This window comes from Sciurus vulgaris, assembly GCF_902686455.1.
Source record: "Sciurus vulgaris genome assembly, chromosome: 12".
Lineage (NCBI taxonomy): Eukaryota > Metazoa > Chordata > Mammalia > Rodentia > Sciuridae > Sciurus > Sciurus vulgaris.
In genome coordinates this window covers 19,500,365-19,513,822 of record NC_136473.1, presented here as the reverse complement: position 1 = coordinate 19,513,822, position 13,458 = coordinate 19,500,365, and the positions used below count along the sequence as shown (strand labels likewise).

Genomic DNA, 13,458 nt, shown 5'->3' with positions numbered 1-13,458 from the left:
TCATGGGGTGCTGTCTTAAAGGATACTGTATATTCTTTGCAACAGAGAACAATGTATGATATTATGTATCTCATAACGAGAGTAGATGAGTCTTGGAATCAAGGGGCGGATGTGGCTTGATTCATGACTAAGTCCAATAATTCATTCATGGATTTTTTGTTTCCTATTCTGGCTACCTTGAGTTCTGTTTATTTGAAGGTCTTAGTCTTGGAAGAGGAACTGCTCACCAGGGACACACCAATGGCTCCACCAGGAAAAGCACCCTACTCAGTGAAGCCCTCTGCCTGCTCTTACAGAGAAGGAAGATATGACTGATGTCTCCTCAGAATCCACAAACAGGACAATCTCGAGAAAGGGCTTTTGGAAAATACATTCTGGACAGTACTGGAAGAGTTCTGATTCTGGTAAGTTTATGCAAGAAGAGGAAACACAGCACATGTACTGCTCTTTATTTATTTGCTTGTCTGAATGGAAAGAGAGGTTGAGGTTTTAAGGTTAGTAAGTAGACAAATCTTTTCCAGACCTCTGAGTCCCTTGAAGATGCAATTAAAAAGAAGAACTTTTCTTCCCCCTGTCCTGTCTCTCGTATAATGCAGGACTGAAGTAGAGCAGGGCTCATGGAATATAACATTAATATTATTAGGTCAGTCACTCACTTGTCCAGGTACCCCTAGGGAATGTGCCAAGTCTCTTACTAACCATATACTCTATAAGCATCCTAAACAAAGAGCCAACTTGTGCCTCTAAGACATTTCCTATCTTTACCCCTATTCTCATGTTGGAGTTAAGTTTTTGGACTATAGAATCTGATGGCTGGGGTTTGAATTCTGGCTCACTTTCTAGCTTTGTGATCTTGGGTAATCGTTTAAACTCTGTGCCGGTTCCTTTATCTGCAAAATGAACATAATAGTACTATTTACTTTGGAATTGTTTGGAGACTTAATTAAGGTAACATATGTAAAGTCCTTGCAACTGTCCTTGGCCCGTAGCAAGCTATGAATAAACATTAGCATTTGTTAATGGTATGATTTCACAATGCTTACTCTAAGTCTGCTCTCCAGAAAAACAAATCATTTTACATCCCCTTTCTATAGCAAACCTGCAGAACACCTGCTGAACAACTATTATGGGCTGCATTGTGTCCCTTGCTTCCCAGTTCATATGTTAAAGTTCTAACCCTCACTCCAACTGAATATATTTGGAAATAAGACCTTCAGGGAGATAATTGAAGTTAAATGAGTTCATAAAAGTGGAACCCTAATCCACTGGACTGGTGACCTTATCAGAAGAGGAAGAGGCACCAGAGATCTGACTCTGCATAGCACACAAAAGAAAGGCTACTTCTTGCTGTGAGAACCTGCAAGAAGATGGCCATCTACATGCCAGAAAGGAAGCCTCTTGGACACCAGTCTTGACTTCTTGAACTTTTAGCCTCCAGAATAGGAAGAAATAAACATCTGTTGCGTTAGCCACACCGTGTGTGGTATTTAGTTATGGCAACCCTAGGCGACTAATATAATAATATTATGAAATTTTATAATTTAAATATTCAGTAAGAGACAGATTAACATTCCAGAAAAAGTCTCTGGTATTATCCTTGGATACCATTTGCCTGTTTTGTGATAGTCTACCAAGGCAGGTTACAGCAAGAGAATCATACACCCTTGGTAATTCTGTCCCCTGGGTTACTTTTGACTAAGTTTTGCCTACAAAACTTCTAGGGATTCATGGTCTTTGAGGAGTTCACTCTTTCTTGTGCTTTTGGGTCCATCACAGCATGGGTGAGAATAAGAACTTGGTTGGCTGAGTCACTGACCAGTGACTAGGGTGCCCCTGGGGTTCCTTAATAGTGGTGTCTAGAGTCTTGACCCTTTCCTTGTCTGAGGACACCCAAAGCTTTCCCCTGGTTCCTTCCGCTCCCTCTTCTTTCTGAGTCCCTGCAGCCCCTCCTACTCTAGAGCATTTTTACCCCAAGGCTTGCTTTTCAAAACCTGTGTCAACAACAACTATTCACAAGTGGAATCATTCTAACTGCAGGTATAAGACTCCCAGGAAGAAGATTGGGGTCCTGGGGAAGTGAGACCAGCCTTGGAATTTTTGCTCCCATTTCTATATCCTCTCTCTCCTTCCAGATCTTCCTGGGAACTCTCTTTCCTCCAAGTCACAGAAGAATGTGACTAGGGTTCAAAGCTGGAACACACAGAAATCTAAATTAATATGTCGCTTGCAGAACAGAGTCCTCCACTTTAAAACAAATTTGCTTATGAATCTAATGTAAACATATAATAGGTATGATGGATGTATGATGATGTGAATATACATATATATGTGATATGCATGATAAAAGAATACAAGATTTAGTATTCATGTTTCTATCAATAAGCACTATTGTTTCCTCTTACTACATTAGTTATAATAAAGACAGTTTAGGGAGCATGTTGTTGAGTTTGGGTCTCCTCCAGATCACTCATTGACTCACAAAATGCTGTTTCGAATTTACTCTAGAATTTATTTCTCAGGTGTAGGGTATTCAGAATCTCTTATCAAGGCTTTCTGAAGCTCATCATTAAAACATAATCAGACTCAGAGACAGAACGAGAATGAATCTTTTAAGAAGTTTATTAGCCCACACTAAAAACTCGGATGATAAAATCAGATTCGATTTCTACGCATTTTGACTCTAATGAACTGTATAAAAACCGTACTGATGCAGAGGAAGCATGTAAATAGAGAGCAATTATTTGAAGTGCCGCGTTTGGAACTCGTGATACCTGGCCAGCCCTGACCCGGCGGGGCGCTAGAGGAGGGCTGCGGGGTCCCGACCCGTCCCGGGGCCACCCGAGCTCCCGGGTCCCCGCCAGCCCCTCCCCCCGCGGCCGCCGCCCCCTCCCCCGCCTCCGCCGCAGGGGGCAGGGCAGGAGGCGGGCGCGAGTCCCGCCCGGCCCCGCGACCCTTTTAAAGCGTGGCGGGCGCTGGCGGGGCAGGGCGAGCCCGGCGGCAGGGAGAGCGGCGCCCGAGCTCCCCCGAGCAGCCGCGAGCCAGGCCGCCCCGCCGGGGCCGCGCCGCGGCTCCCCGCCGCCCCTGCGCCCGGAGGGTCGGGCCATGCGCCCCGGCTAGCGCGCCCGCCCGCCCGCCAGCATGCTGCGCCCGCTGCTGCTCGCCGCTCTCTGGCTGGCCGGCCGCCCCGCGCCCGCCCGCGCCTGCCAGCTGCCCTCGGACTGGAGGCCCCTGAGCGAGGGCTGCCGCGCGGAGCTGGCCGAGACCATCGTGTACGCCAAGGTGCTGGCGCTGCACCCCGAGGAGCCCGGCCTGTACAACTACCTGCCCTGGCAGTACCACGCCGGCCAGGGGGGGCTTTTCTACTCGGCCGAGGTCGAGATGCTGTGCGACCAGGCGTGGGGCAGCATGCTGGAGGTGCCCGCCGGCTCCAGGCTCAACCTCACGGGCCTGGGCTACTTCTCCTGCCACTCCCACACCGTGGTCCAGGACTACTCCTATTTCTTCTTCCTCAGGTGAGCCCGGCACCGCCGTCGCCACCGCCTGCTCTGCCTATTGGCCCGACCTTACGGGCTGGGGTTTCCTGCAGCCAGGTGGGGAACTCCCAGGGGTCTTGTCCGAGCCAGAGTAGAACGTGCCTTAGGACGTTCCTCTTAGGCTTCTTTATTCCCTCCTGCTCCGTCAGACTTCTCTGCAAAGATCCTGGCACCCCCTGGCTAAGGCCCTTTTTTAAAACGCAGAGGATTTCCGTGTTAAGATACACAGCAGTGTTTCAGGTACAGGGTCAAAATGCTCTCCAACAATCCACTTGACTCATCTTCTTTTCAACTGGCTTCAAGTGGGAGTAGATTGGAATGGGCAGAAAAACAGTCTTTGCACTCAATCTGTCATTGGGATCTGGGCTCCACCCTTCTGCCTAACTGATACTTAAGATGTAGTTATTTCCCAAGAACTTTTGAAACTTCACTTGCATAGAGTGAGAATCAAGGCTGGTTAATGCTAAAACACACTAATGACTGCAAGGCACCTGGGACAGAGAAGTTGCTTAACCCATATTCATTCTCCTCACTTCTACCCACCTCAGTGCAGGAATGTAGCTCAGGTATCCTCTTGTTCCACTGTCTTCCATCAGCTACCTGGTTATTCAAAATAGCAAAGTTTTGAGGAGAGCCTGCTGGGTTCCAGACCCTGGATCACAATGTTTTGAAGAGTATAGAGGTGGAGGCTACAGATAAGTTTTTACTGATTCTAGACCAGCTTAGTCTTTGACAGTCCATGAAATTGACCTGTGGTCAGGATGGAAGCTCTGCCCAAGAGTTCAGTCAAGTTTTACTGACTATGAATGCTACAGAAATTTGAAATGCAGAACAGCAGATGGACCCCTAAATCCACTGGTTAACTGCGATTGAACTAAGAGTGATATAGACCATCTGAGAGAAACATCCAAATGAAATTTACTCTGTACTTCAAGATGGTGAATTAATCCAAAGTTGTCCTGATCAATGATAGTTCCAGACTTCCCAGTCTGAGGTGGCACTATGGATAGTTGGAATGACTCTGCCTGGGTTTGCAGATTCATTTTTAACTCACATTCTTTCTCAGAAAGAAAACAGTTCCACAGAGGGATGTTCATAAGCTCATGGCAACACGTGTTTTCCATATTGAAGCCAGAATATCTAAGTTTAGAATACATGTCCTGCTTTGTGTTGGCTTGAGTGGTTTAGCTAGATTAGGTTTTTTGTTTTTATAATTGCCAGGAAAGTATAGTTTCTAAATAAAGTCTGCCAGGACTGAGAGAATGCCCTTTCTGATACAGAGAAACTTAGGTTTTTTTTTTTTGTTTTTTTTCATGTTTTTATTTAGGAAAAATACTGAGAACCCAGCTCTAAAACCATTCAACTCTGTTTTTCAAGGGTGGGGATGAGCCCAAGTACTTGAGCAGACATTATTATTTTCAGTTTTTTAAATCATGAAATACAATTTTGTCCACTGGCTCTGGTGGCCAGCCAACTCTTTCATCTTTTGCTCTTACATATTTAAAAAAAGTTAGGGCAGACATACAAATGGTAGTCTGACAGATTCTCATTTCACAGGGCTGTCTTGCCCTGAAGCGTGTTGACAACAGCATACAAATCTTTCCTCCTTTGTTATTCTGGGATCCACTAGATGAGAACAGACTGGTCAGGCAGAGTGGCAGCACAGGCTCACTGGGGAGTCTATCATGCTCCCTTTTACTCAGATTGTAATTCACATCTCCCTTTTCTTTTTCATGACTTAATCTTTCCATCAAGTGCTCTACACTAGGTTCTGTAAAATTAGCCATTGTTTATAAACATAATCATACACACACACACACACACACACACACACACACACACACACACGCTACCCTCACTCTGCTCAGTTTTATTATATTTTCTAGTGCAATTCTTGCCACATCACCAAGAAAGTAGGCACTATTATAATCTTCTTTGAACAAATCAGAGGCTTAGAGAAATTGAAACATGTGTCAGGTCTTGAGCCTGTGTCATTAGGACTGGCCTATCTTTCACCAGGAAAGGAGATCTAGGAGAAGGAAGGCCCCTGGGACACACAAAGAGACAACCAGGCATATGCACACACTTCCCCCCACTTCTTTGGCCAGACACATTCTTTTGAAAACCTTAAGAATAAACCTAAGTAGTGAGAGGCAGAAAAACAATTAGAAGTAATAATTGAAGCAGCTCTTTCACAATAGCCATGCCAGGCATCATAATGAAACTGGCAAGACCCTTGCACCCTAGATGATTCTTGATGGAAGCTGGTCGGTCCCCAGAGATCATGTGTATATCTCTGACTTTCTCCTCTTCTCTATTAGGATGGATGAAAATTATAACCTCTTGCCTCATGGAGTCAATTTCCAAGATGCCATCTTTCCAGATACACAAGAAAACAGAAGGATGTTTTCCAGCCTTTTCCAGTTTTCTAACTGTTCCCAAGGGCAGCAGCTGGCGACTTTCTCCAGTGACTGGGAGATCCAGGAAGACAATAGGGTAAGAATTGACTGGACCCTGTGCCATAGAGCAAAACAGTAGGACAGCCCCATCTTGTATGAATTTTGTGACCAAAGGAGTTAAGGGTACTGTTCGAAAATCCAGACCAAAGCCTCAGTCCTCTTCTGTCTCCTTCCCACGTGGTAGAAAACACTGCTGTGAACTTTGAATTCCTAAGGCTTTGCTGTTTGATAAGGGACTCTTCACAAAGTGTGGAAACAAGATGGAAGGAAGGGTGGCACGCCATGCCTCAGTTTCCCCTTCTGCAACAGGGAGACAATGGTAGCATTTACATCATAGCATTATATGATTTATATACATAAAGTGTAAATGTGTAAATCCTTTGGCATTGTGCTTAAAGAGTAAGTGCTCAGTACCCATAAGTCATGATGACCGTTGTTATTGATAGTCGGGTTCTAAAGAGTTTTCTTTGGGGAATAAAAAGTCTTTAAGGAATTGAAACAAAACAACAATCATAGCTCACGCTTCTGTGACTTTTTTTAAAAATGATGCTTGCCAAGACTTATAGGGTGACCATTGTGGTTGTATAACATAAGGATCAGGATTATTTGTGGTATAAAAATATAAAAGGATCTTACAGTTGCCAAATACAAGTGTGGGGACAATTTGAGAATTCTTATTTTTCCAAAATTAGGAATTCCCACAGCAGAGTTGAGTGGAGAGTGGGTGAGATCAGTCTAGCTTATGGGGTGGTGACCCATCACTTCCAATCCCCCATCAAAGGTGATTCTAGGGTATTGTGAAGACTGCTGGAGAAAGTTCTGATATGGGCCATGCCTGGAATAAGGAGCTTTTTTTCACAGGTTAGAAATCACCTTGCACACATGAGGTGGCATCCTTCTTTCCATCTATGTGGGAAGTGACTTTTCTTGTCTGATGGTTTGGCCTGGGTAGCTGCCTTGTTCTGCAAAACCTCCTTACCTCCTGCCCAGGCTCCCTGGTCCCAGAGGTCTTCTTTATACTCTAGAACAGGAGCTGCTATTGTGATGGACAGTGTAGATGGAAGATATTTGTTCTTTCACATTATCAAGTGGTTCTTTCCTCAATTCTACCCTATTGACAGCAATCTAGATTCTTCTAACACCTCCTCCAGGCTTTGCCTGACTTTTCTGAAAGCCTATCCTTTATTTTGGCCCCAGCATGGTTCCAACCACCTGTTTTGGTTTTTCCCTTCTTTTAAACTTGACTGTTGGCCACTCCATAGTGAATTGCATGTACCAAGGCTAAGCCTGAGTATACCAAGCCCGAGTCACACCTAGTATGTTCCAAACGCAATCATTTTAGGCCTGGCCCTTTGACTCTGCATCGCGTGGGAGCTTTGCTTATATAACTAGACCCTTGATAACAATAGATCTGTCAAGAGAGCAGATATTATTCTAAAAATACTTGATTAGCCCCAAAACTCTCGCAGCATAACTTGTTAGCCTTATGGTCACATAATGAAGCCATTAACATTTCTTTGGAATTAGATTTTTCCATCATTCGGGGAGCGGGGAGGAGCAATGGGACTATGGAGAATTGCTTCGGTGTGAAGGCAGAGCTATTTCTGCTGATTGGATGTTATGTTGGGGAGAATTCCTTTCCTTTCCCTTTCCCTTTAGTGGCCCTGGCCTCTTCAATAACTAAGTGTGGGAGAGCTACATACATGGAGGAAGAGTCAAAGCCTCAGGGGAGGAAAGTAATTGTTCCAGAGTGCTATGCTGCTGGGCAGTTGAATCGAAGGCACCCTGAACTTTTCCAGACCTTTGGCTTCTTCCATTTTTATTTTTTGCCCATATCGAAAGGGACCACATACAAGTTAATGCAATTAGCTCATTTTAAAATTTAACTTGAAGCTAAAATTAAATACTTTAAAGAATTTTGTGATGTTCCTGGGGATATTTTTGCACAGTCTGGAGTGATTAACTGTTGTGATGCTTGCAGAGTTAGATGAAGAATTACTGATAATTACTTGCTCCTTTCATTTAAAAAAAAAAAAAAAAGTGAAAAAAAGATAAAATGTCTGTCTTTTTCCTTGGGAAGGTTAGCATCAAGTTATCTTTCCTACTCAGGCTGAATGCATCATGCAATCTTGGGAACAATCTCTGTTTTTCCCTGAAGCTTAGAAGGGATCAAAACTGCTGCTCAGTTCCTTTTTATTCCAAAGGGAATTGGTGTTGGGAGACTTGTTAATCAGCACGCTAAGCCTTCACGTGTTCTGAGAGCAGTTTTGAATGGTCCTGAACTCTGCACCCATGCCCTTCTTGCAGCAGATCTGGGACTGCAAATCCTGCAGGAATCTAGCAAGCTCTGAGCTTCCCATTGTTAATGACATTGTTAACTAAGCTTCTGTTCAGCCTCGACAGTGGATCCAGACTCCAGCCGCAAAGGACACATTTTATTCTCTTTGCTAATAGTTCTATCTTTATCTTGGAGCGTCACATGAATCTGGGGCTGTAGAGTAGATCTGGAGGTGAAGACATGGAACAGGAGGAAAATCTTACATAGGGAAGATTTTGTGTTGCACACCCAGGGTGCTGTACAACTCAGTCCTCGGGAGCAAATCCTTCCCACACTCTGGTTCCTTTCCAGTGCCTCTCCATCTTCACATATCCCACCCACCCCTCAGTTAATAGAAACACAATCTTGCTTTCAAAAGTTGCCAAGAAGTCAATAGTGTTACCAAGTGCTCAGTGGCTCTCGGATTCAGTGTCATGGTGTTAATGGGGCTTGGGGGATGTCCTTGGCACAAGGGAGTGTTTCCTGGCAGGATTCTCTCCACGCTAGCCAAGGACATTTTTCCTTCCTCTTTTCTCCTGCTGGTTGAGTCTAACAGTCAAAACAGAAGTTGGGATATTTTTCTTTCTCTGCCAGCGCTGTCCCCTAGGACCAAGACCTAGCTGACCCTTACTTACATAGTCTCTCATAAAATGCCATGAGATCGAAATAAAATCGGTGAAGGTTATGCTGCCATCATGTCCTCTTTTCCTTTTTTGGAGCTGGGAAGCACGTTGGAGGAGCTGCCTTAGAAGGAATGCAAACTCTTAATCAGAAGATCTAGATTGACTTCGCTGTCTCTGTGGAATGACCTTAGGCAGGTCTCTTCGCTTCTCAACTTCAGTTTTCTTATCTACGGAATGGGACTCGTTATACAAACGATCTAAGATTGCTCTGTCTAATCAGGACACACATTTGAAAGCACTTTTTTTAAACTCTGAAGAGTGATATGCAGTTTATTACTATACACAGATCATTTAAAAATGTTCCTTTAAAAAATGACATTTAAAAAATTTAAAAAGCTTTCTGCTTTAAGCGGTCCTAAAACCTGTGGTTCCTTGTGAGAACAAGGAGAGGGATACGTATGGGAGATAGGAATAGATAAGGTCTTCATGCCTAGTTTCTTTTATTTAGCAGCATTTAATGGTTTCTGGTCAGGAGCACTTTTTAAAGAAACAGATAACAGTCACAAGGGTTCAAATCTGAAAGTATAAAATGTCAGGCAGTAGAGTTTCTCTGCCTCCTTCCAGATGAGTAGCTAGCATTGCTAGTTTCTTATGTAAACAGTCAATGTTCTTGTCCAACATATAAGCCAGACACATTATTCACTGTTGTCTTGACATACATGGCTGCACCCCAGGCACACTTCACTATTCCTTCCTTTACTCAAATAGACATTGAAGATTTTTTTTGTATTGATACATATGAAGTTGCCTTAAATGTCTGCATAGTATTCCATTATATGCATATGGAAACATATGTAACCAAGTCCCCTACTGATGGGTTGTCAGATCGGTCCCAATATGTCACTATTATGAATAGTGCTGACATGTGGCATTGTTCCTGTGTTTTGTAGAATTGCTCAGTCTACTCTCTGGCACCCACTTGAGTATCTACTCAGAGGCAGCTACTGTGTAAGACCCTAGAGTTTCAGTGTTTAACAGACTACAAAGGCCCTGGGGATAGAGCTCATTATTCTAATGTTGGTGATTGGTAATGACTATATAATTTTAAGTGGTCAGTGCTCCAAGGAAAGAAAGAAAATAAGCAGAGGATCTGGTCTGGACTTGAAGGTGAAGAAATCTTTTTCTAATGAACTGATACTTAAGATCTGATGGGTAAAGAGGCAGCCCAGTTAAAGTGGGGGTAGGAGATAGCAATCCAGAGGAGGAGAGGAATCTGTGCAAAGGGTCTGGGGTGGCAGGGTACCTGGGGCCTTTGAAGAAGCAAAGAAGAGCCTATGTCTGGAGCAGAGGGGGAAAGTGGGAAGGAAGGACAGGTGTATTGGCAAGGAGCCTGGCCATGCAGGGCTTGATAGAACCTGGTGAGGAGCTAGTCTTTGTCCTAACAGCAGTAGGGAAATCTTTGACCTTTTGAAAGAATCAAGTTTGCATGTTGAAGAGATAAAACTGATAATCTGGGAAACTGGGATGGAGGAAATCCATGCAGGGCAGTGAGAAGACCTAGTGGTAGTTTGGAGCAAGCAGGCACAAGTTCTGGGGAGGTGGCTGTGACTGAGAGTAGAACATTCCTCACCGAAGCCCATGAGGCACGTAGGGGGAATCAAGTAGGTTGTATCTGGCTGTCCCCTAGGGAAAGTGGCCACCAGGAGGCAGGGGAATAAGTCAGGTAACTGGATTGACCACATGAAGGAACTGGAGGAGATGGAGAACTAGAAACCACATCAAGGGTGACTAAGCCCCGCTTGTGGCATAAGAAAGTTCAGCACGTATTGCTCAGCATCCATTTTGAATATAAAATCCCAGGTAACAGTCGATAGGTGTTAATGGTGGTTTGGTCTTTGATAATAAAGAAGGAGAGGTGGTCAGAGGTTATGCCTATATTTCTGGCAATGTAGACCACCTGTCAGCACCAAAACTAAAAACCTGTGTGGGACAGTGTGGTAGGGGAATTTGAGTCTTGTTTTGGACATATTGAGTTGAGGTTCTTTAGGCCATCCAGGGGTGATCTTGAATCCATTGTTGGGTCTATAGGTTGGGAGACTTGAGCTGATCTCTGAGTATACAATTTGGGAGCTCACCACCAATCAGACGCCAGTTAAAACTGGATAAGACTGAGATTTCCAAGAGAAAGGGTTTAGAGAAAAAAGTAGAGGTTCATGGGTTGGTAACATTGGTCAAGAAGGAGCAGTGAGAGAGATTGAAGGAAAACCAGGAGCATCAGGGATCCGTGTTTGAAGGAGGATAAGAAGAATGAGTGATCAACAGAACCCAAAGCTATTGAGCAGTCTGTAAGAGGAGGGCTGAGAAGTAACCGTTCAACTTTGGCAACATAGAGGGAGGACACTCCCTACAGAGGAAGAAGAATCTAGATGGCGGTGTGAGGACTGAGTGGGACCAGAGGCTGTGGAGTGCTGTGAGAATGTCCCTTCCTTTCAGGCAGTTTGGCTGTGGATGGTCAAATACAGATCAGGCTGTTGGGGAGGGGTATATATAAGGGTTGGGGGAGGGGATTCGAACCATCTTGGTTCTCATTTCTCTCCTCAGACTCTCCCTATCCAAGCAGGCAAAACTAACCACGGGCAGGAATACGTGTTCATTTACTATTGTACCTTTGGTGCATTTGTGTCTTACACATTTGTTACACGAATGGCCTATGTTCTGGTTTGGATGTGTGTGTTCCCCCAAAGGCTCCTGTGTTAATGCAGGAACATTCAGAGGTAAAATGAGTAGATTATGAGGACTATAACCTAATCAGCCCATTCTAGCCTGAATGGACTGACCGGGAGGTAACTGTAGGCAGGTGGGGTGGACTAGAGGAGGTGGGTCACAGATGCACCCAAGAGACAGAAAACCTCCATCAGAAGAAACCTTTGTACTGTCTTTGGAAATCAACCCAACCAACCCTTCTTAGCCCAAGCTCCTGGCAACTGCTACCTCTTCATCGATACAGTTTTGTGTGATATGAATGAAATCCTCAGTGGGCTGCATTTTTTAGTTCAGCTTCTCTACTGAGCATAATGCACTTGAACCTCATCCATCTTGTATATGTGGATAGTTCACTCCTTTTATTGCTGAGAAGTATTCGTGTGCATGAACCTTGGTTTCAGTTATCCATTCACCAGTTGGAAGACATTTAGGTTGTTTCTAGTGTTTGGTTACTACAGCTGCTATAAACATGCACATACAGGCTTTTCCTATGAACATAACCTTTCTTTTCTCTTGGGTAATTGCCTAGGGATGGGATTGCTGGATGGTAAGTGTATGTTTAACATTATAAGAAGCTGCCAACCTGTTTTCCAGAGTGACCATCATCTGGCATTTATATCAGCAATGTGTGGGAGTTCCAGTTGCTCTGCATCCTCATCAGTAATTGGTATCTTCAGTTATTTAAAAAATCCTAATAGGTATATACTGGTCTTTCATGGTAGTTTTAATATGCAGTTGACTAATGGTATCGAGCGTCTTTTTATTTGCCATCTCTGTATGTTCTTTGGTGAAGTGTCTACTCAAATCTTTTACCCATTGTTAAGTTGGGATTTTGGTTTTCTTGATCCTAAATGGAAGTCGTATGTCGGGAATGTGCTCTTCATATATTTTCTTCCAGTCTGTGGCCTGTCTTTTCATTCTCCTGTTCACACCAGGGAGTTTGGAAATTATGTGAAGTCTAATGTATTCATTATTTTTCTTTTCTGGATGGACTCTTGCTCAAACCCTACAAAGATTTTATTTTTTTCTTAAAAATTTATATTTTTATATTATGTGTATATATAGTGAGTTAAAGTTTGCACAAGTTGTGAGGTATAGGTTGACTTTTTATGTTGTTGCATATATCTATATACAATTTTTTTGTGTGTGGTACTAGGTGTCTTAGCTTTTTCTCTGCTGTGACTAAAAGATCTGACAAGACCAATTTTAGGGAGGAAGAGTTTATTTAAGGGCTCACAGTTTCAGAGGTCTCAGTCCATGGACAGTTGGCTCCATTTCTTGGGGCTCTAGGTGAGGCAGAACATCATGGCAGAAGGGTGCTGTGTGTCTATCCTTTTATCAATTTCACAACCATCTTGGTTGTTGGAATTTTATAGTGAATCTTATGATCAAGTAGTGTACAATCTTCCAATTATGTCATTCAAAACCATTTAGTCTAATTTCTTTGCTTTTCCAAAGAAATTTTAGAAATAGCTTGTTGATGACTATGAAAAAAATCCTAGTATTTTGAATGTTACTGCATTGAATCTGCAGGTCAATGGTACACCACATGCTTACAGAATAAGCCCTAGTTTTTATTCAGAAGGAACTGACACATTAACAGCATCAAATTATTCAATCCATGGACTTCATATCTCTTATTTGTTTAGACCTCCTTTGATTTCTTTAATCAATGTTTTGTAATTTTCAGCATATATCTCCTACACATATTTTTAGATTTGTATTCCATTTTTGCTGCCATTATCAATGGTATGGTATATATT

General features: G+C 43.4%; 1 protein-coding gene across 2 annotated transcripts in view; it reads left to right on the top strand.

Annotated features, from left to right (window-relative positions):
• The first annotated feature begins 2,836 nt into the window (after positions 1-2,836).
• CCDC3 (coiled-coil domain containing 3) overlaps positions 2,837-13,458 on the top strand; it is a 101,445-nt gene continuing 90,823 nt past the window's right edge. Inside the window, exons 1-2 of one of the 2 annotated variants that reach the window (XM_079107047.1) lie at positions 2,837-3,512; positions 5,855-6,029. In XM_079107047.1, the coding sequence (XP_078963173.1) occupies positions 3,139-3,512; positions 5,855-6,029 (549 nt within the window). In that variant the 5' untranslated portion in view covers positions 2,837-3,138. The remainder of the gene's footprint in view (positions 3,513-5,854; positions 6,030-13,458) is intronic. The other variant, XM_079107046.1, reaches the window with a different exon arrangement.